The sequence below is a fragment of the Gastrolobium bilobum genome, unplaced genomic scaffold (assembly GCF_033153095.1).
Source record: "Gastrolobium bilobum isolate Gb01-03AN ecotype WA unplaced genomic scaffold, APGP_CSIRO_Gbil_v1 utg4007, whole genome shotgun sequence".
Classification (NCBI taxonomy): domain Eukaryota; kingdom Viridiplantae; phylum Streptophyta; class Magnoliopsida; order Fabales; family Fabaceae; genus Gastrolobium; species Gastrolobium bilobum.
Genome location: NW_026897118.1, coordinates 188,506 through 212,705, shown reverse-complemented (window position 1 = coordinate 212,705; position 24,200 = coordinate 188,506). Strand labels below are relative to the sequence as shown.

General features: G+C 32.9%; 1 protein-coding gene across 2 annotated transcripts; it reads left to right on the top strand.

Annotated features, from left to right (window-relative positions):
* The first annotated feature begins 18,107 nt into the window (after positions 1-18,107).
* Positions 18,108-22,449, top strand: LOC133304294 (aminoaldehyde dehydrogenase 2, peroxisomal). 2 transcript variants are annotated; one of them, XM_061504298.1, is made up of 14 exons: positions 18,108-18,271; positions 18,392-18,603; positions 18,719-18,867; positions 19,177-19,269; positions 19,346-19,469; positions 19,614-19,679; positions 19,857-19,923; positions 20,083-20,159; positions 20,363-20,476; positions 20,860-20,937; positions 21,027-21,178; positions 21,283-21,343; positions 21,430-21,536; positions 22,096-22,449. In XM_061504298.1, the coding sequence occupies exons 1-14, from the start codon at positions 18,163-18,165 to the stop codon at positions 22,184-22,186; spliced, it is 1,500 nt and encodes a 499-aa protein (XP_061360282.1). In that variant the 5' UTR covers positions 18,108-18,162; the 3' UTR covers positions 22,187-22,449. The 2 variants fall into 2 exon arrangements, with proteins under 2 accessions (XP_061360282.1, XP_061360281.1); XM_061504297.1 differs by having other exon boundaries at positions 18,109-18,271; positions 18,380-18,603; positions 22,096-22,448.
* The last annotated feature ends 1,751 nt before the right edge of the window (positions 22,450-24,200 follow it).

The window sequence follows — 24,200 nt, the reverse complement described above, 5'->3', positions numbered from 1 at the left end:
AAGATGAACAAAAATGGTATATATATAGCACAAAACGGAGTCAACTATATACTTTATTTTCCTTTACAACCTCTTATAATTATATTTTGATTGTCAATCGAGAGTTATCATTTATTACAAATTAATAATTAATTAATGAATTTGATTTATGAAAAATAATAATCGTGATTGGAGAAAATCAATGATAAAAATATAATTGTAAAAATTTATAAATAAAAATAGATTGCAAGTGTAATTTTTTTCGTATATATGAGAAAAATATTTTTCCGACAACTTGAGATAAGTTTATCTCTGGCCACTCCAAAACTACGTCATTTTATTTACTTATTTCTTTATATTAATTGTTTCATCCTTGAATAGTTATGATTCCTTTTTTCTCTCTCTTCCTTCATTATCATTGATCTATCTTTGTACGGTTATGATTTAATAGTCGGAGATAAAATTATCTCAAGCAGCTTGTGAAACAATAAGCTCTATATATATATATATATATATATATATGGAAAAGAAAAATAATATCACAACTCATTAAGTTTGAATCAGTAACTTAGGTAATTTATATTAATTTATATATTCAATTCACATTTGCATCCAAAAATAATAATATACAGCTGGGTATATAGGGCCTGTAGGTGTATATGATGAATAAGCTACCAAGATTGGTTCAATTAAAAGCCATGGTTACCTGCTAGTACGGAATAAGGAACTACGTGGGTTACACTCCCTCCAGTGTATTGTCGGCAAGTGTCACTTGAAATTTTTGTTACTGTTTTAAAGAGAAAAACTTTCATATGTATGATCCGTTTAAGTGTATTAATTAAATCAATAAATCATTGGCATGTTATATATAAATAAATAATTACTATGACTAATAAATAATTAATTAGATTTATATTTTATTAGATAATTCACTTAATTTGAATATCCAAAGTTTGTGCTAAGAGTTATATATCCTTGATAACATTATTAAATTCTGAGATTCTATGATACACACGGATGCATCGTAGGTATGGGTATTGGATATCAACGTACGTCGACATTTCTTAAAAACTCAGGATACGAGTATGACCCAATATGGCATAACATAATATATTAAAAAACTATATATATATATATATATGGCATAACATAATATATTAAAAAACTATATATATATATATGAGGATAGGGGAAGGATATTGTGACAACCAAGTTGTGTTACTACCAAGTGACTACCAATCAATCTCACCGTTAGATCGATTATGTTGATCCAACGGTTATATTTATTTCCATCTTTGTATGGTCATGATTTTCCAAATTTAATACTTTATATTTATTTCCACCTTTGTATGGTTATGATTTCTCATATTTAATACTTTCACTTTAAATATGGGAAATCATAACCATACAAAAATGGAAATAAATATAATCGTTGGATCAACATAATCGATCTAACGGTGAGATTAATTGATAGTCACTTAGTAGTAACACAACTTGGTTGTCACAATATCTTTCCCCATGAGTGTATATATATATATATATATATATATATATATATATATAAGGAATCTTTTAACTTCGGTGTAAGACTATTTCAACCTTTGATTTTCATCCTTTTAACAATTATAATCTATTTGAAGTTAATTATTAATTAATTGGTATAACTCAATAAACTACCACTGATAGATTAAAGAAAATTAACGGTTAAGATGAGGAATAAGATTTTTAAATTTTACACCTGAATCAAATCACTACTAGAAAAATCCTGTATAGCGAGGGAATTGCTATGAAAATTCCTTCACTAATTTCATCTTCGCTACTACTTTCCCTCGCAAACGATTTTGCGAGGGAATTTGCGAGGAAAAGTAGTAGCGAGGATAAAATTAGCAACGAATTTGCATAGCAATTCCCTCGCTATACAGGATTTTTCTAGTCGTGAATATATATATATATATATATATATATATATATATATATATATATATATATATATATATATATATATATATATATATATATATATATATATATATATATATATATATATATATGGGAGAGATCATTTGGTGTTTATTAAATTATGATAACCGTTGATTGGCAGAAATCAACGGTTAGGATTTGATGTCTAATTTCAACGGTTATGATCATTTGACACTCATGTCAAACTTTAAAATTAGACATCAAATCCTAACCGTTGATTTTCGTCAATCAACGATTATGATAATTTAATAAACACCAAATGATATATATATATATATATATATATATATATATATGGGAAAAGTGTTTGTCATTTTAAATGACAGAAAGATATGTCATTTTAAATGACAGAAAGTTATGTCATTTTAAGAGAGATACAGACACAGAAAATTTGAATTTTAAATTAAAAAAAGAACGTCCACTTTCTCTCTCCCATGATTTCTATTTTTATGTGTCTATCTCTCTCTTAAAATAACATAACTTATGTCATTTAAAATAACAAACATCAAACCCAATATATATATATATATATATATATATATATATATATATATATATATATATATATATGAACTGTTAGTAAGGTGAGGGAGCCACGTATGTAATCTTAAAGGATATATTATATCATTATAGGAGTGACCTTGATAGCACTGATATAGATCAAGCCTCCACAAAGGGATCCCAGGTGCAATGTATGTCAATTGGGGGTGGTGTTGAATGGATGCAATGGCTCTCAAAATTAACAGAGTAACAACTCATGAAAGTAGTAATATTATATGTGTGAATGGTGAAGAATGGGGGGGGGGGGTTTATAAGTTCCCATTTGGTGGGAGAGTGAGTCAAGTCAACTATCATGACGAAGAATTAAGGCAACATGTGCCTTGTTGGGGCAAGGCACATGACAACTGTTGTCAGCACTACAGCTTCTATGCGGAGCAAAGCATAAAGGGAGAGGCATTTTGGGGCCTGTGCAGACAAAGAGGAGGGGAAGATATCTCAAGTAATACATTTTGATATCTTACATTTGGAAATCGGTTGCATAGGTGCTAATATGGCAACATTGTTGAGGCTGCTCTGACACTGTAGGGCTAGTGCTGCAGAGGTAGTATGGGCCTTTTGACATTGAGCCAACCATAATGGGCCAGTTAATTAGGCTGATCAGAACTATATATGTAATTGAAAATAATCAAATGAAACATATAGAACGCAAGCTATAATTTTCATTTGAAAATAAAAAAATGAATACAAGCGTAGATATCCGACTACGTAAAAGGAGTATCTAATACAGCAGATGTTTTGAGTTATCTATACTTCATAAAAATGAGAATGCATGAGTTTTTTCATCGAGAAACATGAGGTAAGCTTTGATATTAATAAGGGGCCTCACATATAGATAGGTAATTATAAGTAAGACATATAGATAGGGGCCTCACATATAGATAGGTAAGTAAGGCATATCTTTCTTAATTAAAGCCCGGGTCACTCCCCAATAGTCTTTTCTATTCACCCATATGAAAAGACTGGTGGCTCCAAGTAACTTGTCTGATTCGAAAATGTCATATTCACAAACTTGATCCACATATGCAAAAGATGCTGACAGAATTTGGAAAATTAAATAACAAATCCTTTATAAATCAATTAAAAAATTAAATTAATTCGCTTAAGAGCCTTAACTTAGATGACACCAAGTCCTTTTGAAGAATACTCGACTCTGAGTTCAAATTCCACCAATGTTGTTTTGATTCATTTTAAACTACTTTTTTCCTTTCTCATACAAAGATATCAGAACTCCTTCGTAAACTAAATAACAATAATAATTCAGCTTTATTTCTTATATGAATTATAGCTTCTTCATCTTTTTCTTGGAGAGGTATACATCTTTATAAAATTACTCAAAACCTTGGAGCCTTTACTCTTGGGTGTACGTACGTAGCTAGTAAGTAGTATCCATAAAGTTCCCGAGCTAAAATCTAGCTGGTGTCAGGTTGTGTGATTTATCCAAGGTTGTGACATAACTGCACCTAAACCTCTTCATGGCTGGAAACAAACCGCATAAAATAATCTGTGCAAATATGAGTCAGTGACGATATTGATAGATTGCGCACCAGCATCATATGGCCGTTATTATCATCTTTTCTAGCAGATGTTGGTACTGGCGAGTGGCGACCAATCGTGTAATCAATTTACGGATTACTCAATATATGAATGAAAGAAACAATTAAACGTAGAATAAATACTTTTTTTGGTCCCTAACAAAAAATATGGTTCCCACTTTAGTCCCTTACAAAAATAAATTAGTCAGTTAGTCCTTAACAAATTCAAAGTGAACCCATTTTAGTTCTTTTGAGGGACTAATATGGGTCTTTTTTGAATTTGTGAGGGACCACAATTTCAACTAAATGGGTCCACTTTGAATTTGTTAGGGACTAACTGACTAATTTATTTTTGTAAAGGACTAAAGTGGAGACCGTATTTTTTTGTTAGAGACCAAAAAAGATATTTACTCTTAGACATATTATGGCCATTAAAAAAATGTCGGTTCAGGTCATGGACAGAGACTGATCAATATGTTGGATGATAAGAAGGCTAGCAACCATACAGACCCACCCCCACCCCACCACCCAAAAAAAAAAAAAACTATGAAAAGTACATTATTTCTATATGCCACAACCTAATTGCCATAGATTTGGCATAGCACAAATTTACCAGGCATTTTATCTTCAAACACTTAGCTTATTAATGATGTCAATGTAGAAATTAACAGAGTTAGTTACAAGGGAATAAAGCATACATTGTAGCGGAAAAAATGGGGGACAAACAACACAGACTTTTGGTTCTAAGAGCTGCACCAATAGCGGAGGGATTCCATTCTGCTTGTCTTTGTGTTTCTTCTAGTATTACCCTACTTGTTTTACTCATGCTCCAGGTCCCCTATTTTTGGGCAACATGAATTTCCGTAAGATACCTTTTTTCAAATCAAATCTTCATACTTAAATTTGCCTCAAAAAAATTTATCAATGCTTTTTCCTTCTCGTTTCTTGGTTGACATTGGGGTATAGACCGTACAGGTGACCCCGTAAATACTTTTTTCTCTACTAATACACATAGCCAGCATATATATCAGTATATCACAAAGTGAAGATGTGGGCATGTTCATATAAGAGAGATAGTGACATGCTAGAGACAAAAAAAAAAAAAAAAAATTCTTAATCACAAGCCTATAGAGCCAGGAATCAGGATAGACCAACTGGAACCCATTGGCTCGGACTAACCTTTGGTCCCATATACATGCTCTACTTGTCTTCATTTTATGTCTCACTCAATTGCACATAGGTGCTTTTGGAACAGATTCTCTTATTTAAAATATGATATGGAAAAATTATAATCATACAAAATTAAATCAATAGTGATGATTTTATTATTGCCTATTTTAGTATTTTTTTTTTTTTATTCTCTTATCATCATTGATCCACATTTATTTTATATGATTATGATTCTCACATATGACCATATCATATTTTATTTAATATGAAAGATCCGCTTCCTATACTATTCTTTGTAAAAAAAATGTGCAATTTCTAGTTCTTTCGAATTTGATATCCTAGTACTAAAAGTTGGGACCTATGGAGTCCATTGAGCAATGTCAATTGTTAGTTGAGTGAGCCCTTCATTCAATTTTCTTGCCCCAAATCTTTTGCACTTCAAGGCCAGTTTTCACTCAATCATTAAACGCTCATTCAATTCGGACCTCCTAGAGTTAAAGCTTTTCATGCTCTTTATTGGAACAGTTCCATTTTGATTCGGATGGTTCGATTGCTTTGTACCATTCAGAGATTTTTATTTTATTTTTTATTTATACATCCCGAAACAAAAAGGCTAAAAAAATTTAATTTTTATTCATGAAATAAATCGATTTTATCAAACACAGCTTTTAACCATTTTGTTCCTAAGATTAAAAGTAGAAGAAAATATTTTTAAAAAATGTTACATCCACATTCTTAATTTTCACATGTTCCACAATTTATAAGTGAAGATCAATTTTTCGTTTTTCGTGAGACACGTTACATATTCCTTGGGCTGCTTTGCTTGTATGGTGAAGTAATTCTCAATTAGGTATAAATTTAAATTTGCTTTTTATTTGATGCAACTCTTTAGTAGGAGTTTTTATTTTTTTACAAAATGATCGACCCAAAACATGACTTATATGGATGTCTAATATTTTAATATAAATTTTTGAAATCATTGATTTAACACATGAAGTAATATAGTTATTTTTTATAATATCTTGTAAAGTCGTAATAGATGGATGGCAGCATAACTTTGTTGAAGTCGTGTGAATAAAATATAACGAAGTTGTTTGTGAGTACGTTATTTTTTAACTTGATGCTGACACATGTACGTCTGGGCCTTCTCAAACCTTTGATAACCCTTCACTAATGGACTCCGGAAGCGTAGTAACCCAGCCCAATTCACCTTCATCAAGTTAGATAGGACGCTAGGCCTACCCAAATACTCATTCGGAGCTCACGATCACGTGTTTAAGCAAAGCCGTAGTAATGTTTTGGGGATAATAACTTCTGTTGTAGAAGTTATCACCCTTCATGCTAAGAGATCAAATGGTGGATTCAATCTTATTAAACTCGGTCCGGTTATTGATCCGATCAAGGTATTGGGTCATTGATTTAACTAGTGGGTCACGGGTTTAACCGCATGACCCGATAAATATATGTAAATATATAATTTATATTAAAAAATTATAAATATACTTAAATACTTGTAAAAAAAATACCAATTTCAAATATTTTAATATGAAAATAATAAATTACACCTCATTGTCCAATAAAAGATCAATCAAACATATAATATTTGTGATACTAATGTTTCAGGTTCAGTAAACGATATCTCTAACTATAAATCAAATCAAAATTTCCTGCATATTGCATAATCAAGATAATATTAGTGTTGTAGGTACATAATCTATGTAAGTTAATAAGCTACAAATCACTCAAATATTTCAGAAGAAAACAAATCATTTGTGTTTGAGAGTAAAAAAAAAGAAGAAATTAATTTATGAAAATAAATTAGTTTTTTTTTTTAGACCGGACAGGGTCACCGGTTGAACCGACCGGGTCACCGATTTTTACAAAAACAAGTCGGGTCACACCAGTTCTGTAACATGGTCGGTCCAATATGAAAACCAGACCAGTTACGTGACCGGTTCACCGATTTTCAAGTCGATTCGACCGAGTCGGTCCAATTTTTATAACATTGGGTGGATCTATTCTTAATTTTTTTCTCCTAACCTTTTTTACTTTTCTCTTTCCTGATAATAATTTCTACAAGAGGATAAGTTATTATCCCAAAGTTTTGGGCAAATACATATTGGGTAAAACACTTTTCAGAGTTTCCTTCTTCTCCCTCAACAAGAGAAATACATTCCTCATATATATTCTCACCAAGGGTCTAAGAGTATGATTGGAGCATTTTTCTAAGCTATAGTTAAGAAAAAAAATTAAAAATTATTAGTGATTATATTAAATTGTCCTCAGCGTTTTGAATGAGGGAGATAATATAATTTGTCATTAGGATAAATAGAAAAATATTTATATAGTGACCAAAAGATAAGTTATATGCATTCACTTCCAAAACAATATTATTTTGGTGTTAAAAGAATAAAAAATTAAAATGATAAAGACTATTACATTACAATCCTAAAATAAGTTATAATTATCAATATCAGTGTTATTAAACCCGACCCGGGCATCGACCCGGTCGGGGTATTGAGTTACTGGGTCACTGATCAGACCGGCAGGTCACTGGTCGAACCGGTTGACCCGAATATATATTGATATATATAAAAATATAAATATGAACATATAAATTCAATTATATTTTTCATATCTAAAATGAATTAAACAAGGTTCACTAAATAAGCTCAAAAACATAAAACATAAATAAATAAAAATGGAATGCTATTACTATGTCAATTTAAATTGCAACTCATAATCCCCGTAAACATACCTCTCAAAGACATTGAACTCATATTTTTCAAATTTAACTACTTTAAAATAACATATGTCACATTTTGTTAATTTATTATTCCGCAAATTGCTTCAGTATTGGAAACTGAAATTTGAGGTCATTGTAAAAGAGTATACTAGCAAATAAAATTACAAACTTTTTAAAATGAGTTCTACATTTTTTTTTCTAATAAGAAGAAACAATTTTCATTTTTTTAATTTTGATTTTTTTTGAAATGCAAGACCCGATCGGGTCTACGGGTCACCGATTTTGACCGGGTTTTGCCGGGTTTGACCGGATCGATGCATGACCGATCCAATGCTTAACCCGAACCGGTCTGATGACCGGGTCACCGGGTTTCGAGTCGACCCGGCCGAGTGGGCCGGGTTTTACAACAATGATCAATATACCTTGATTTTCACTCAAAACAACGTCGTTTTGGACTCAATGCAAAAATAGTTATATGCATTTAGTGCAAAAAAAATGAACCCTAAGATAAATTATTATGATAAATGTTAACATTTATTAAATACAAGTTTAGAATAAATATAAAAATTGAAAAAGTTAGTATACATCTTTAAAAAAAACTTTTAAAAGCTTTTAAATATTCTTATTTAGTATAAAAAAATTATTTTTATAATGAAAACTCTTAATAAAAATATATTTTGTTGAAACACAAAAAAAAAAAATCGTGCAATCGGGTATGTTAGCCTTGGATCTTTTGAACGGGAACAATCACCAATATGTCATATTTTTTAAAAAAAAATTATTCAAATGTTATTTAAACAATAAATTTTTTTTAAGAGTCACGCATGCAAATTCATTATACCGGATAGCAAATTTAGTTTGCAGACATAACATGCTTTTGATAGCCACTTAATTTGCTACTATTAGATCATCAAAATATCCGCATACTATTGTTGCACCCTATGCTTTAAAATATTTTAATGATGACACAATTGATATAATTAAATTACAAATCCTAACAACCTTATTTGTTGATCAAAAAACAGGATGATTTTTGTTGGGTGGTTACAGCATATCAAAAGGTTGTTGAGATTCCAAATCTGAAGATAAGATAAAGCTTGAAGTTGTTACAGTCAATTGAAGATAAAGAGCAGAATCAAAATTTGAAATTAAGAGATAAGGATAAAGTCTAAACAACATTATCATGGGAGCAAAATTTTATGGAATTTTTTTACTATATATATACCCATGCTCCAATAGTCTCACAGTGAAGCAGCAAATGAGATCTAAATTTTTAGCCTAAGACTTGTGTTCTTTATTAACTTTTTTTACAAGCTTAGGTTTTAAGTGCTTCATCGTCACCTTTTAGCTTTTCTAGAAGTATTAGTAAGGTGGTTCATTTTAAGTTGATTTTTCTCCGTGTGTGGAGACTTGCTATTGTTGGTAGTAACAATAGGTGTGGGCTTATCGGTGGATAAGTGTAAACTTTGATTTAAAGGGTTGAATCAAAGTAGTGTGCCTCAAGAGTAGATTAGGATCTACTTGTACTTGAGTACTTTGGCTCATTGAAATTAGTGAAGTTTTTTTTAAATCCCATTGGATTGAAATCCAAGTGGGTCGTGGTTTCTTACTCCTATTGAGCCTAGGAGATTTTTCCACGTAGAAATCATTGTGTTTTTTTTATTTGTGCATCATTCTTGTGATTTCCTTTTATTAGCAAAAATTAGAAAATTATATTAAAAATTATATTTGAATAAAAATAAAAAAGAGAGACAGGTGCTACTACTCAATTCAACCCCCCCTTCTTGAGTACCACTGGGACTAACAATTGATATCAAGAGCGTGGTTCTCTTTAAGAAAAAGAAAATCACTAACAAATTCTACCTGTTTAGATTATTTTTTTCCTTTTCAGAAAATATTTCAAACTAATAAAGGAAATTGCTTCAAGATTATTCACTTATTTTAAAAGAATATCTTAACTTATTTGAAATATTACTTACTGTTACATGTAGGGGTGAAAATAAGGCCACGGCCTGCCAGGCTCTGATACCCAGACACTAGGGGTGCTAAACGAGTCAGAGGTCTTTGGCTCGGCTCGTAGAGGCCTGAGCTTACATGTCTAAAATTGATTGTTGGAACAAGGCTTGAACTTGTACAAAAGCTCGTTTAATAAAGAGGTCTCTGGCTCCAATTCAAAAGCTCGGCCTTAGAGCCTCTCAGGCTGGCCTAATATATTAATTTTTATTTATGTTTTATATTTTTTATACTATTGTGATAGCTCTCTCTCTCCTCAATCCATTTCATCTCATTTCATTAATTAAACATACTTTTTGAATGATTTTATTTTATATTATGTTGTTTGGATAAATTTATGAATATTTATGGAATTACTAATGATGTTGATTGTATACTTTATTTGGATAAATTTTTGTTGTCTTATTTTTTTTTAAACAGCCTAACAAGCTAAACCAAACTTTTATTTTTTGTAAATAAGATAGGCCACAGGCTGAAATTATATTCATAACAGGTAATAGGCTTGGTCAAACTGACACATTTAAACATAGGCTTAGCCTTTTAAAACCAAAGCTCGGTTCGACTCGGCCTATTAACACCCCTACCGGACACGCCTTTCTTTTTTTGAAAATGTGCGTGTCGGACACGGACACGCTCCGACACGCGGTCAACATTTTGTGACACGTGGTCAACTCTCCGACAGGTTCTGACACGTTTTTCGACATGCAGTCAACTTTTTCTGACACGTGGTCAACGCTTGGACACGCCCGAACACGCTTGGACACATTTTATTTTTTTAGTCTTTTTTTTATTAACTAAAAATAAAATAAAAAATCAATTTTTTTTCTGTTATGAAATTTGACATGAAAAATTAACAAGGTACGAATTTTTTTTTTATATTTATATTATAAATTTTGAATATTTGATTGGTTATATGACTCATTGTGGACTGTTATATGTATTAAATATAAATTATATTATATATATTAAAATATTATTTAATATCAAAACGTGTCCCAACGTGTCAAAAAATATCATTTTTTATAATTAACGTGTTGGCGTGTCGTGTCGTGTACCGTATCAATGTCCGTGCATCATAGCTGCTATGGGCCTTAGGCCTGGCCTGTTTCAGCCTGGCCCGACCCGTCTTTTTTTATTATTGGGTTCAGATTTGAACACATATAAAAGTATTTTTATTTCAAAGCCCTCACGCTTTCAAGCCAAAGTCCGACCTTTGGGCCTCAGGCTTTAAAAGGCCTCTTATCTTGGCCTCAGATCTGCCGCTCCTCCATGGTGGTGCCGGAAGGACACGTGCCGATCTACGTCGACGACGAGGTGGAGCTGTTCGTCGTCGGAACGGAGCTGCTGAACCAACCGGTCTTCGTGAAGCTTCTGAACCAATCGGCGCAAGAGTACGGTTACGAGCAACAAGGTGTGCTGTTTTAATTTGTAAACAAACAATAAAAAAATGCAAAACGATAAGATCTGGCAATTTATGTTCCCAATGCCTCTGTCATTTTGAAAGCTAATAATTCTTATCTTATTTTTTATTTTGGGTTCAGCTGTTTTAATTTGTTCATAATTAAAATTAAAATTACCAAAGTTGTTGGTTTAAGTAATAATAATTGATTTCGTTTTAGCAAAATTATGAATCCAAGTCAAAGTTTTTCTGAATATAATTTTTTTTTTAAATAATTAGTTTCATCATGATTCTCTCCGAAACAGCCCCAAACCCTGTAGTATGATATTGTCTGCTTTGCCCTCGGGCTCACGGTTTTGTTTCTTGGGACACCCCACAAAAGGCATCACACTAGAAGAGGTATCCACACCCTTATATGGCATGCTTCGTTCCCCTCTCCAACCGATGCGAGACATTACATCCTCCCCCACTGTGAATACACCGTCCCCGCTGTACACACCGGTCCAGGGCCAGACTCTGATCCCAAATGTAACAACCCCAAACCCTGTAGTATGATATTGTCCGCTTTGCCTTCGGGCTCACGGTTTTGTTTCTTGGGACACCCCACAAAAGGCCTCACACTAGAAGAGGTATCCACACCCTTATATGGCATGCTTCGTTTCCCTCTCCAACCTCTCACTTTAATTTTTGTTTATTTATTGTACACTTTGTAAATTACTGCTGTAAATTGAAAGCTAAGATTTCTATATAGAAATTGATTTTTCTGTGAAATTCTGTTCTGTTATTTTTATTTTTTAATAGGTTAACAGGTTTAACACAGGCTTTTAATTTTTGTAAATAAACCAGGCTACATGTCAATATTATATTCATAACTGGTAGATGACTAAGGCCAGTATGATACACGTTTAAATACTGGTTTGGCCCGTTAAGACCAAAGCTCGGCTCGCCTCATTCCATTAACACCTCTAATTACATGGCATTGATTTTCTAGATATATAAAATAGAGGCGATGATGGCAATTCCTAAGGGATCGTGGAAAATAATGAGTTAATGAGACCATCAATGTGCCACAATGGAGGGGTATGGTTTCAACGAGGGTTGGAGGGGAGTCATATGAGCAAAATGTATTAAAAAAAAAGTTGTTGCTTTCCTTTTCTTTCATGATTTTTGTCAATTTCAGTTCATAGAATATATAGTTATATATATTCCTTAATTGGAAGCAAGGATTGAAGTTTTCGAAGTTGGATTTGGAGTACTGTGTTATGAGGTTGTTAAACATTGCACGGATATGGCTCGTGCTTGTGCCCTTCAGGGATCGGAGTTTGGCGGAAGGTGCAGCAATGCTAGTGGTGCTCTACTATGTTATTACCGTACTTTATAAGTGTTTGATAAAATGACTCGAAGAAAAAAGTACTTTTTTGTTGACATTAAAATGACTTTTTTGCTTAAAAGCATTTTTAAAATATTACATCTAAATATAAAATAATTTTAACTTTTAAAAATAGTACTTTTAAAAAAAAAATATTTTATAAATTTTTTGTTTTAAAAAAATTCATCCAAGCGGATCCTAAATTATAGAGAGTTTTCTCTAATCTAGGTGGTGCAATTTGACTTCTTTTGAATTTCACCGTAGGAATTAAACCACCGAGATGGTCCCTCGAAGCTTCTATAGCAGATTTACATGGAATAAAAAAACCACTAAATTTAGAGCGTAAGCGCAACCGTGGGTGGAGGACCAATCTATGTTGGTCAAAAACTTCCAGAAAAACAAAAAAGTATAATTTGTTAATTGGTCAAATAAACTTCTCTAGGAATCGAAGTTTCCATTCAGACGTCTTTGTTGAACATGATCGCGGGAAATTATCCAGCTGTCCTAGCAATGGATCATAAACTATTAATCTTGCGATATTATTATAAATTAGAGATAAGTTATATTTATAAATTTTTTATTTACAAATTTCTTATAAATTATAATATGTACTCCCAAAATAGGTAATGTAATTCGTAAAAAAAAGTATTTATAAATATAATCCTGACCTATAAATTATAGTTATAAATTAAGGCAATCGATTTCACGTGCCAAAATGCACACGTTTTCATAATCTTAAGTCAGTCCTTAACCCATGCATTTGGATATGTAGTTAGTTGATTTCTTGATCAACTGCTAGAAAATGTGCCTATATATCTCTATATAAGCATTGAATTGGACTTGTGTTGGAAACAACCATAAATCTTAGTACTCCTAATCCCTCAATTCAAGTTCATATTTTTTGGTGGAACTCCTCAGAACTTAAGAAGAAATGAACAGCAACAGCAACAGCTCCTATGGAACTTCTTGGGCAGACCAATGGGACGATGGTCCAGACCCTGAGATGGTTGGTTTCAATAACTCCAACAAGAAGAGCAACGGTACTGCCACGGCCAAATACAAGCAAAAGCTAGGGGAGGGTCTAGGGAAGACCAAAGCAGTGGCCTCCACTGGCATGAAGAAGTTCAAGGATGGTACCTCCGTTGGCCTCAACTGGATCAAGACCAAGTATTCCAAAACCACCCAGAAACATTAAATCTCTCTGTTCAAACGTCTTTTTGTATATCGATTTGTTTTTGTCTTTGTTTAATTGATTTGTTTATGTTACTCTTTCAATTTGGCCTTTGAATTCATTAATTCTTGATGTGTAGTATGATCCATATGGCTGCTTCTGTGTATTAGTTTCGTTGTGTTGATTAGTTTCACCTAGCTATACATTTTCTACGTGTGTGTATATATGTATACATCCAATTTTCGGTCAGATTGCATTTTGCTTGAGTCTTCCCATGTTAGCATCATGCTTGAGAATCATAAAAGACATGTGCGCTAAATTAAACTCTGCTAACAGGACTGGTTTGAAATCTTCAAAGTTCTTTTTCCCTGGTTAGTTAGTCGTACTCGTACAACAATAAATTAATAATATGACGGCATAAGTAATTTTTTACTAAACAAAAGATCATATATATATATATATATATATATATATATATATAATTATTTCTCTGACGGCTATGCGTTCAGCCATAAATCTTACATTGTTGATTAGTTATAATTTTTCACATTTAATGTTTTCACCTACTTTTATATAATTATAATTTTCTAAATTTATTTGCTGGATATCAAGCCACGACAAGAGAATAAAGTCCTATATGTATTAAAGACATATACCGTAGAATAAAGTCCTATATGTATTAAAGACATATACCGTAGAAGAGAGATCGTAACATTCTTGTATTAATGTCACAAGTTACCCAACAACAACAACAAAAAGTATGTCAGCAGTTTGAATAAGAACTTACATAATAATATTTACAGATAATGTATCAATAAAATATTACTAATAAAAATTGAATTCAAAATTTTTTTTTTTTTTTAATGTTGTCCGATCTTATCAATTCAACTAACTCTCGTTGACAACTTGTATTATTTTTTAAGGAATCGTATGTGCATGTGTTTGTATATGCCTGTACGTGTGCGAGAAGATCCATTGGCATTAGTATAAATCAAAATTAGTCTTACATCAATTTAATATATATATATATATATATATATATAAAAATAAGTAAATATCTTTTAAAACCCACTTTATCAATTTATATTAGATTCAATATATAAATGTTTTTAGACGGAAGAATACATTGCTTGTAAAGGCGATGTAAAAAAAATTAACTTAGGGTGACAAAAACGAATTTTACATTTTTAAGCGGGCCACCAAACATTAAATCTAAGACACCCCCAATATTGAGTAGCTTCCTCTGTTCAAGTTGCCAAAAAAAAAAGGAGCACTTCATTTTGGCATGAACCGCTTGAAGGTACTTGGGTTTTAAGAAAGGATGAGTTTGGGCTTTGGGCTATTCAAAGATTTGAGCCTTTTTTTTTTCAAAATAAAAAAAGTGGAGGCGTTTGCTATGAAAAAACTGGTTCGATCAAAAATAAAATTGTTCAGTTTTAAGCCATGATCAAATAGTGAAAGATTTGAGTAATTTACATAAGTGATAGATTCAAATTTCAGTGTCACCGTTATATTAAAAAAATAGTTTAGTTTTAGGGTTATATTTTTCTCATGTTACATGAGATAGCATTGTCTCATATAAAGACATAATTAAGTGGGTTTCACAACTAAAAAATAATAATATTGACTCCGATTTCGACGGATGAGTGTGTAACATGAGATAAAAATTTTATGCAACATGAAAAAAATATTTCTCTTAATTTTATTAACTAAATTGAAAAAACCAGTTCTCATTCAAAAAATCAATTTACGCTGATTAGACAATAACTAATTTTTCAAATACCAATTTAAAGAAAAAACATATTTTGAAAAATTATTATGTTAACATTTAAAGAATAGTTTACGCTGACTGTATCACAAAGGTTAGGAATTAGGATAATAATGTGAGTCATGTGACCAAATCAGCTAAGCAGTGGTATTGTCTTATTCACTGGCGGACCCAGCCATGGGCAAATGTCCGCAAGTGCCCACATAAAATTTTGGATTTTTTTTTTTTTTTTTTTTTTTTTTTTTTAGCTTTGTAGGTATTTATTTGTATGTTGATTCAATATTTATATTAGGAGTAAATATCATTTTAAGTTTCTAATAAAAAACATTGTCCCCACTTTAGTCTCTTATCAAAAATTAGTCTCGAGGTCCCTACGAAATTCAAAGTGAATCAATTTAGTTAAAATCGTGGTTCCTCACTAATTCAAAAAAGACCTACATTAGTTACTCAAAAAGACTAAAATGAGTTCACTTTAAATTTCATAAGGACTAGGTAACTATTTTTTTTTATAATAGACTAAAGTGAGTACCGAATTTTTTGTTGGAGACCAAAAATGATATTTATTCTTATATTAGTTAGCAACGTACGGAGATGATTAAAATAACGTAGCAACGCTCTCTTCCTCCCCTACCATGTACCCATTCTCACGCTCTCTTCATCTCCTTTGTTTCCTTTCTAGACAAGGCCTTCAGTGTGATTTTGCTTGTCTTCTGTACAAATAGTGTTGACTTTTTTATTCACCACTATAAAATAGAATAAAATGATGATGTATGGATGTACTTAAGTATATTTTCATATTTGTTTTGGAGGATTGGTAAGATTTAAGAGAAAAAATGATGGGTCAAAATATTGCCTGCAGCTTGTTATGGAAGCAACTAGATTATGAGCAAGTTTAAGCGTTAACTTAAACTTTTTTTACAAAAAAAATTTGGGAGCACCTGCCACTAAACGTGTGGACATAAACAAATTTTTCTGGGTCCGCCACTAGTCTTATTCTCAACGGGAAATTTATTATTTTCAAAGAGTATTATAACCATCTAATCTTTAAATTTCGTAGTCCTCGTAAGATGGTTGCCACTTTTTCCAATATTAAAAAAAATAATGAAACAAGAAACTCTCCCCACACAAAGATGATAAAGTGTCATAAAAAAAAAAAAAAAAAATGATAAAGTGAATTGAGAAAAGGGTAGTAGTATAAGTATAAGTATTTCCATGTGGTCCTCACCCGCAACCTTCCAACCTAGGGCAGCGCACCCATGTTTGCTTAGTCGCAATTTTAGAAAGAAAGAAAAAAAGAAGCGATAGGTTCCTTTTGGAGTTTGTGAATATAGCATTAGTCATTTGGTGATGGATAGCCATAGAGGATTATCGGTAATCCTTCTTTGGTAAATATAATTACCACGTTTGGTAGAAGGAATAAATTACAATTCCCGGATATTCAAGGATTACCGGTAATTTGATTTATAAAGAAAAGTCACTATTCAGATTACCAAAAATAATATGGTAATTCGGAATACCAATCAGAATACCAAGTGAAAGGAAAGCACAACAATAAATTTTGAGACAAAAATACTCCAATACACATAAAAATCTAGACCCAATCTATCAATTACAAAAGTAAAAATAGTTTGGGGTTATTTTTGTAAAATAACCTCATATTCCAAGTCATATTTCGTTCTAAACCAAATATGAAATTAGTAATTTTTACCCAATATTCCCGGTAATATTTTGGCGAACCAAACACATCTTTCGTAAGATTCCAAGTAAACTCAATTTCTACTGAATTCTCATTAATCATGATTCCCGATCACCAAAAAATTTCTCATGTACCAAACACACCCTTAAATCTCTTTCGGGATCAGGAAATTGATTTGGACGGTAGCCATAAAGTAGATCATAGATAGATGCCGTCCACCGTTTGTATTTGTAAAAAAATTTGCAATTGTTGCCTGATATGCCACGTGAGTCCAATGGCATATATAAAAAAATCTTAGTCATATCATTAAAATTATAATTTTATTTGAGTTTCCAGTACATCTAGTTTAATCATATATATATATATAATTGTTTCTCCGTTAGAGTAAATCTGTAGCAACCTGTATCATAATATAATACATATCGAACTTATCATATGTCCACATTCCATGTGCAAGAAAAGATTATGTTTATTGTGAATCTCACTGGAGGTAGACGGTTGGAGTCCTTATTTACGTGAAAGATTAAAAAAAAAAAAAAAAAGTATTGCTCACAGTATAGATTAACAATTTCAATTCATTTCATTTTTTTTGTACGTAACACAACCAAAAACAAAAAATAAAAAATCCAAATGGCACAGCGAGAACGCACGAAAGTGGGAAAAGAAAAGAAAAGAAATGGAAAAAACCCGTCGAAGAGAAAACCTGATTTACACTTAAACAGTCAAATTGAATAATACACAAACACAGAGTGAGAGTGAGAGAGAGAGATCAGAGAAAATGAATATCGAAATTCCGAGACGAGAGTTATTCATAAACGGAGAGTGGAAAGCTCCCGTTCTGAACAAACGGATTCCCATCATTAACCCTTCCAATCAACAGATCATCGGTTATTTTTCTCTTTCTCTTTTCTATTTTCTCTTCTTCTTTTTTTGTTTTCGTTAAATTTGAGATCTGAATCCGATACATGCATGCGTACCTTATTGTTGGTGTTCAGGGGATATTCCAGCGGCTACTAAGGAAGATGCGGAGTTTGCAGTGGCAGCTGCAAAAACTGCCTTCTCTCGTAACAAAGGCGCTGACTGGGCTTGCGCTTCTGGTTCTGTTCGTGCACGCTATCTACGCGCCATCGCTGCGAAGGTTACTGAGAAAAAATCTGAGTTAGCAAAACTTGAAGCCATTGATTGTGGAAAACCACTTGATGAAGCCGCATGGGACATGGTAATAACATTCTCACATCCGAATAATAATAATAATAATAATAATAATAATAATAATAAAAGAAACAACACTTTGTTTGGTTATTTAATTTTATGGTATGGTTTGATTTATGTAGGATGATGTTGCTGGTTGCTTTGAGTTCTATGCTGATCTTGCAGAAAAATTGGATTCCAAACAAAAAGCTCCTGTGTCTCTTCCAATGGATACATTCAGGAGTTATGTTCTTAAGGAACCCATTGGGGTTGTTGGATTAATAACACCATGGTACCTCCTTCCGCTCCATCATTTGTTGATCTTGTTGTAATTTTTTTTAAAAAAAACTAGTGCTTATTTCCTTTAGCTAATGCTTTAATTTACATGTTTGATTAATAACTGTAAAGCACGGTTTTGTTTGTTTGCATGATTTTGTGCTGAACTGAACAATCTTTAGTTTTAATGGGTTGTCAAAATTGATATTGCACGTGGCATCTTAAAGACTATGCATGCATATGGCTACATTTGGTCATTGTAAGAAACGATGCTACGAATTGCTAGTTGAGTGTTGTCAGTGCCCAATTTTAAATGATGTTTTAGGAATTATCCTATGTTAATGGCTACGTGGAAGGTTGCTCCTGCTCTGGCTGCTGGTTGTGCTGCGATATTGAAGCCGTCTGAATTGGCATCTGTGTATGTTCTCATCCACTGTTGTAATCTTGCTTCTGTGTTTTGTTGGTTTCTCAAGCTGTATTATGTACTATTTTAGGACCTGTTTGGAGCTCGGTGAAATATGCAGAGAAGTGGGCCTTCCTCCAGGTGTATTAAACATTCTCACTGGATTAGGCCCTGAAGCTGGTGCTCCTTTAGCATCCCATCCTGATGTAGACAAGGTTCAATTGCCTTTAGTTTTTAATAGAATTGAAATTATATGGGTTTATATCTTGTTTCATGTCTTGCATGTATTGTTACTTTGTTGTCTTTTAAATATGCGAAGCTACTTTGACAACATGGCCAACGTTTAACGTTTCAAACAGATTGCCTTTACTGGAAGCTCTGTAACTGGGAGCAAGATTATGACAGCTGCTGCTCAGCTGCTCAAGGTATTTTTAAGCAATGTTATCTGCAAATTATGTACAGTTCATATTGTCCTTCCGATTTCATATAAATGAAAAAACACACACTCAGTAAGAGTTAGGAAGCCTTTTTTTTACTTTCATATTTTCATTTTCGTTTCTTCATGAGTTCCTGTAATATCAAATTTGTGATTTTTTTGGCAGCCCGTTTCATTAGAGCTCGGTGGAAAAAGCCCAATCATCGTTTTTGAGGATGTTGACCTTGATAAGGGTCAGTGCCTTCTCAAGTATAGTTATTTAGTTATGGACAGCCTATATTTTCTTGCATTGTGGAATCACATTTCGTCAAATATTGATTGAAGATGAGTAAATTCTTTTAATCTATAACCTGTTGCTTGATTTATTGATACTTTCCCAATGATTTGAACAGCTGCTGAATGGACCATCTTTGGCTGCTTCTGGACAAATGGTCAGATATGCAGTGCAACTTCCCGCCTTATTGTACATGTAAGATAGGTCACACTCCTTTTATAACGTATGTGCATGCTCACAAACAAGATTTTGTAACTTCGTTTTTTTATATTTTCTGTTGGTATATGGGAATTGTCATATTAACTGCAATTGTGGTAGATTTGTCGGACAACTCGGTAGGAATTCTGTGAGCATTCATATGCAAAAACTGATAAACTAGGATACTGTTATTATTTCAGGAAAGTATAGCAACAGAATTTTTGAATAGGCTTGTGAAATGGGTCAAAAACATCAAAATTTCAGATCCCTTGGAAGAAGGTTGCAGGCTAGGCCCTGTTGTTAGTGAAGGACAGGTATATTTGCCGTTTCTCATTTCTGTTTCTGTATGTACTATATATATACTTAACTTACGTCCTACTCCCTTTGAAAGGTAAAGGACGGGTATGTTTTTGTATGTTCAAATGCCTTCTTCAATAATGAAAATGAAAATGTATTGATAAATATGATATCACTAATGATTATGAATTATGATCGAGTTACATGTGGTTTGGAGTAATATAAAAGTTTTCTAAATTGCATTATTGGTTGTTTGGCTATATATATATAACCTTTCTCCTGATCATTGTATATGTTCCCATGATTTAGGTTTCTTAACTTCAAACATTTTATCGATATACGCATATTTGTCTTAAAAAATGATTATGCTTATGCAACATGTAATATTTATATGGTTCAGTACGAAAAAATAATGAAGTTTATCTCGAATGCCAAGAGTGAGGGTGCAACCATTTTAACTGGTGGGTCTCGCCCAGAGGTATGATTATACTTTCTTTGTAAGTGTGTTCAGTTATGTACTTCTGCAATAGTTGTGAGAATTGAATATTTTTTTGAATTCAATGGCAGCATCTAAAGAAGGGATTCTTTGTTGAACCAACCATCATAACTGATGTGACTACTTCCATGCAAATTTGGAGAGAAGAAGTTTTTGGACCTGTTCTGTGTGTAAAAACATTTAGCACTGAGGAAGAAGCTATTGATCTAGCGAATGACACTGTGTGAGTTGATGATCTTCTGTGAACTGACATTAACTTAATCTGTAAACTGTTTTTTCCTTCATTTGTGGATTGATATCTAAGTCATATATTTTGATGTTACACAGCTATGGCTTAGGTTCTGCTGTAATATCAAATGATCTAGAAAGATGTGAGCGCATTACAAAGGTGAGACTGATCCTAGGTTATCACTGTAAACAAAAAAATAATTGGATTGTTTCCGTAATTGAATAGTTTATCTTGCTGCAATGCAGGCTTTTAAGGCTGGAATTGTATGGGTCAATTGCTCTCAACCATGCTTCACTCAGGCCCCATGGGGAGGCATTAAACGTAGTGGCTTTGGTCGTGAATTAGGAGAATGGTACAGTCCTTATCCCCGAAATTAGCAAATGCAAAAGTCACCTTGAATGCCTTTTTTTCTTGTTCTTTTTTTTTCTTTTCCCTGGATAGGTGATCACAACATCTTAATCTGCACAAGAAACCCATAATTATAAATTAAGTACCATGTCCTGATGACAGCTTATTGACCATCAGATTCTGTACAACCAAACTCAATCTAACAGTTAATAAAGCTGTGAACAGATCATGGCACTGGTGCAGCTCTTGACCTGTAGAATTGGAGTAATTATAAATCATAGGGATTGTGGTGCCCTGACACACTTGTTAATAATATTTATAAAAAGTCAGTGAACTAGAATAAAATACAATTCTAGTTTCCCCTATGGCTGGGTGAGTTTATGCCAGCTGCAGGTTCCTTTGGTTTGAAGCTGGCACAATTTCATAAACGCTTGCACAATCGCAATAGAGAAAACATACCTCCACCTCTATTATTTGTAAATCTGGAAAATAAAAATGTTGCTAAGGTTATCTTTTCTGAGCTTCTGAGTATAATTTATTTTTTTTAAATAATTTTTTTTCAGGGGACTTGATAATTACTTGAGTGTGAAGCAGGTGACTCAGTATATCTCCGATGAACCGTGGGGCTGGTACCAGTCTCCTTCAAAGCTGTGATAGGTATCGCTGTAAAGTGATGATAAATTGATGTTCTAAAATCTGACATCGAATAAAGTGTAGGTGATACCAAATTATGATTATGATCCAAAAGTCGGGAAGACATAAAATGTCTATGTATCACGCGGAACTGGTTTGCAGTCAAGCTTATGCTGGTAGTGTTTTTCTCTAATTTAGTTATGGCTGACCACTCCATCATTTTTCGAATATTTGAACATCATCACGATAGACTTTTCTCAAATCTGGATCGCTCATACTGAAATATCATTCCCGCTATCCACGCCACCCTTTTTTTATAAGTGTTTTATATATGGTATAACTGTCAATAAAGAAGTTAATGACAATTGTGATTTACTAGAGAAGTTACACAAATAAATTGCGGACAGTAAAAAAAATTTAAAGACTTTTGATTTCGAATTTAAATTCCAATCAAACCACTTTGCATGCACTTCTATTTCATATTTTTGTTAAAAATGATTTTGCAGGCTCTTTCAAAGTGAAGAAAACAAACAGACACAGGATTAAAAAATTCCGTAGAACCAGTAAATCCTTTTAGGGGAAGTTTGGTTAAAGAGAAAAAAATTTATTCCTCTTAAAAAGTAAATTTGTCGAGAATATTATCATAAAATTATTTAATAGATAAAAATATTATCAGAAATGTCAAATATTGTCGAAAATATGGGTTGATTTTATAAAATTGGCATTTGCTTCCTAAAAAAAAAACAGAGAAACTATGACATTTCAAAGAACTGGATGAACCTCCTTGTATCAATTCTCTCCTCTCTGCTAAATGTAGAAGTGTGTAGGCATCCAATTGAATAAGACAAAACGGTTTGAACAAAATTTATGAGCCTTGCGAACGCTGCACAAAAAAATTTCAACAGAAAGCAAACTAACAAAATTAACAAAAAAGATGACAGAAATGTATAATACCAGAAAAAAGAATCTGTAACAGAGGATGAAATATTACAAAAGCCATTTGGCTTTGAGTTTACAAAAGGGGAACACGAAAATTTTCGTAGGGAGAGTATTTTAGAGAGGGAGTTTCTCAAAAGGAAACAGAGATAAAATCATCATCCTCTGCTTAGCAAAGATCCGACAAACCACAGAGAGCCTTCATCCACATTGCAAACCACCCTGAAACCGATATCGCGCAACCTCCGTCAGTGCACACCGCCACCGGCCACCGTGTTGCAGAACTCGCTGTTGCCGCAAGCAAAGAGGGTCATCGCGAACTGTTGGTCAAAGTAGCAGCGCTCAGCAAGACCCACACTGCTCCTGACGTCGTTCACATGGTGTGCTCCACCACCGCACTCCTCCATCTCCACCAATCCGTTGTTTGATGTTCCACCTTAAGGGATGAAAACAGTACAAATAATAAAAAAAGAAAGAGAAGCTAAGGAAATTTTTGTTCAAAAAAATGTGGAAAATTTTCTCACCTCGCGGGAATCTAGCTGGTGGTATTCTTGGATGCATTTTCCTTCACAAAAATTCCTGAGAATCTAATATTTGCCAAAAAAAAATTTACAATCCTTATAACAGAAGTTGGGTACACTGAATTCCAATATCAGTTTGAATCCATCTACCAAAAGACGCTAGTGTGCTTGTGAGCTCACTCCACGACCTTAGAATTCATTAAAAGAAAAAACTAACAAACTCTGAAAAATCACATGAATTTTATTTCTCTTTAAATTAACAACTGCGGAGCCGGAGCGTACAAGATTTCCCTTCAAAAAGGGTTGAAGCTCTAATAAACAAATGTAGTAAAGATTTTGCAATCACTGCCTAAGCTGATCTGAGGCTAAGCTTCACGGTTTAAAAACCCGCAAATGGTAAACTCTCGGCTGGCGCATGGAGAAAATGCATCCAACGATGGATTATCTCTTCTTAGGCTAAGCATCACGGTTAAAATACCCCGCAAATGGTAAATTCTAAGCTGCCACATGGAGAAAATGCATCCAACGATGGATCATCTCTTCTGAGAAAGCGATAATTTAACGTTGGTTAATAGAAG

Excerpts from the sequence above, each read along its gene's own strand:
- LOC133304294 (XM_061504297.1), top strand. The coding sequence starts at position 18,163 with ATGAATATCGAAATTCCGAGACGAGAGTTATTCATAAACGGAGAGTGG. Across the intron at positions 19,270-19,345 it reads CCGTCTGAATTGGCATCTGT|GACCTGTTTGGAGCTCGGTG; the intron begins GTATGTTCTCAT and ends GTACTATTTTAG. Across the intron at positions 20,938-21,026 it reads CTGGTGGGTCTCGCCCAGAG|CATCTAAAGAAGGGATTCTT; the intron begins GTATGATTATAC and ends ATTCAATGGCAG.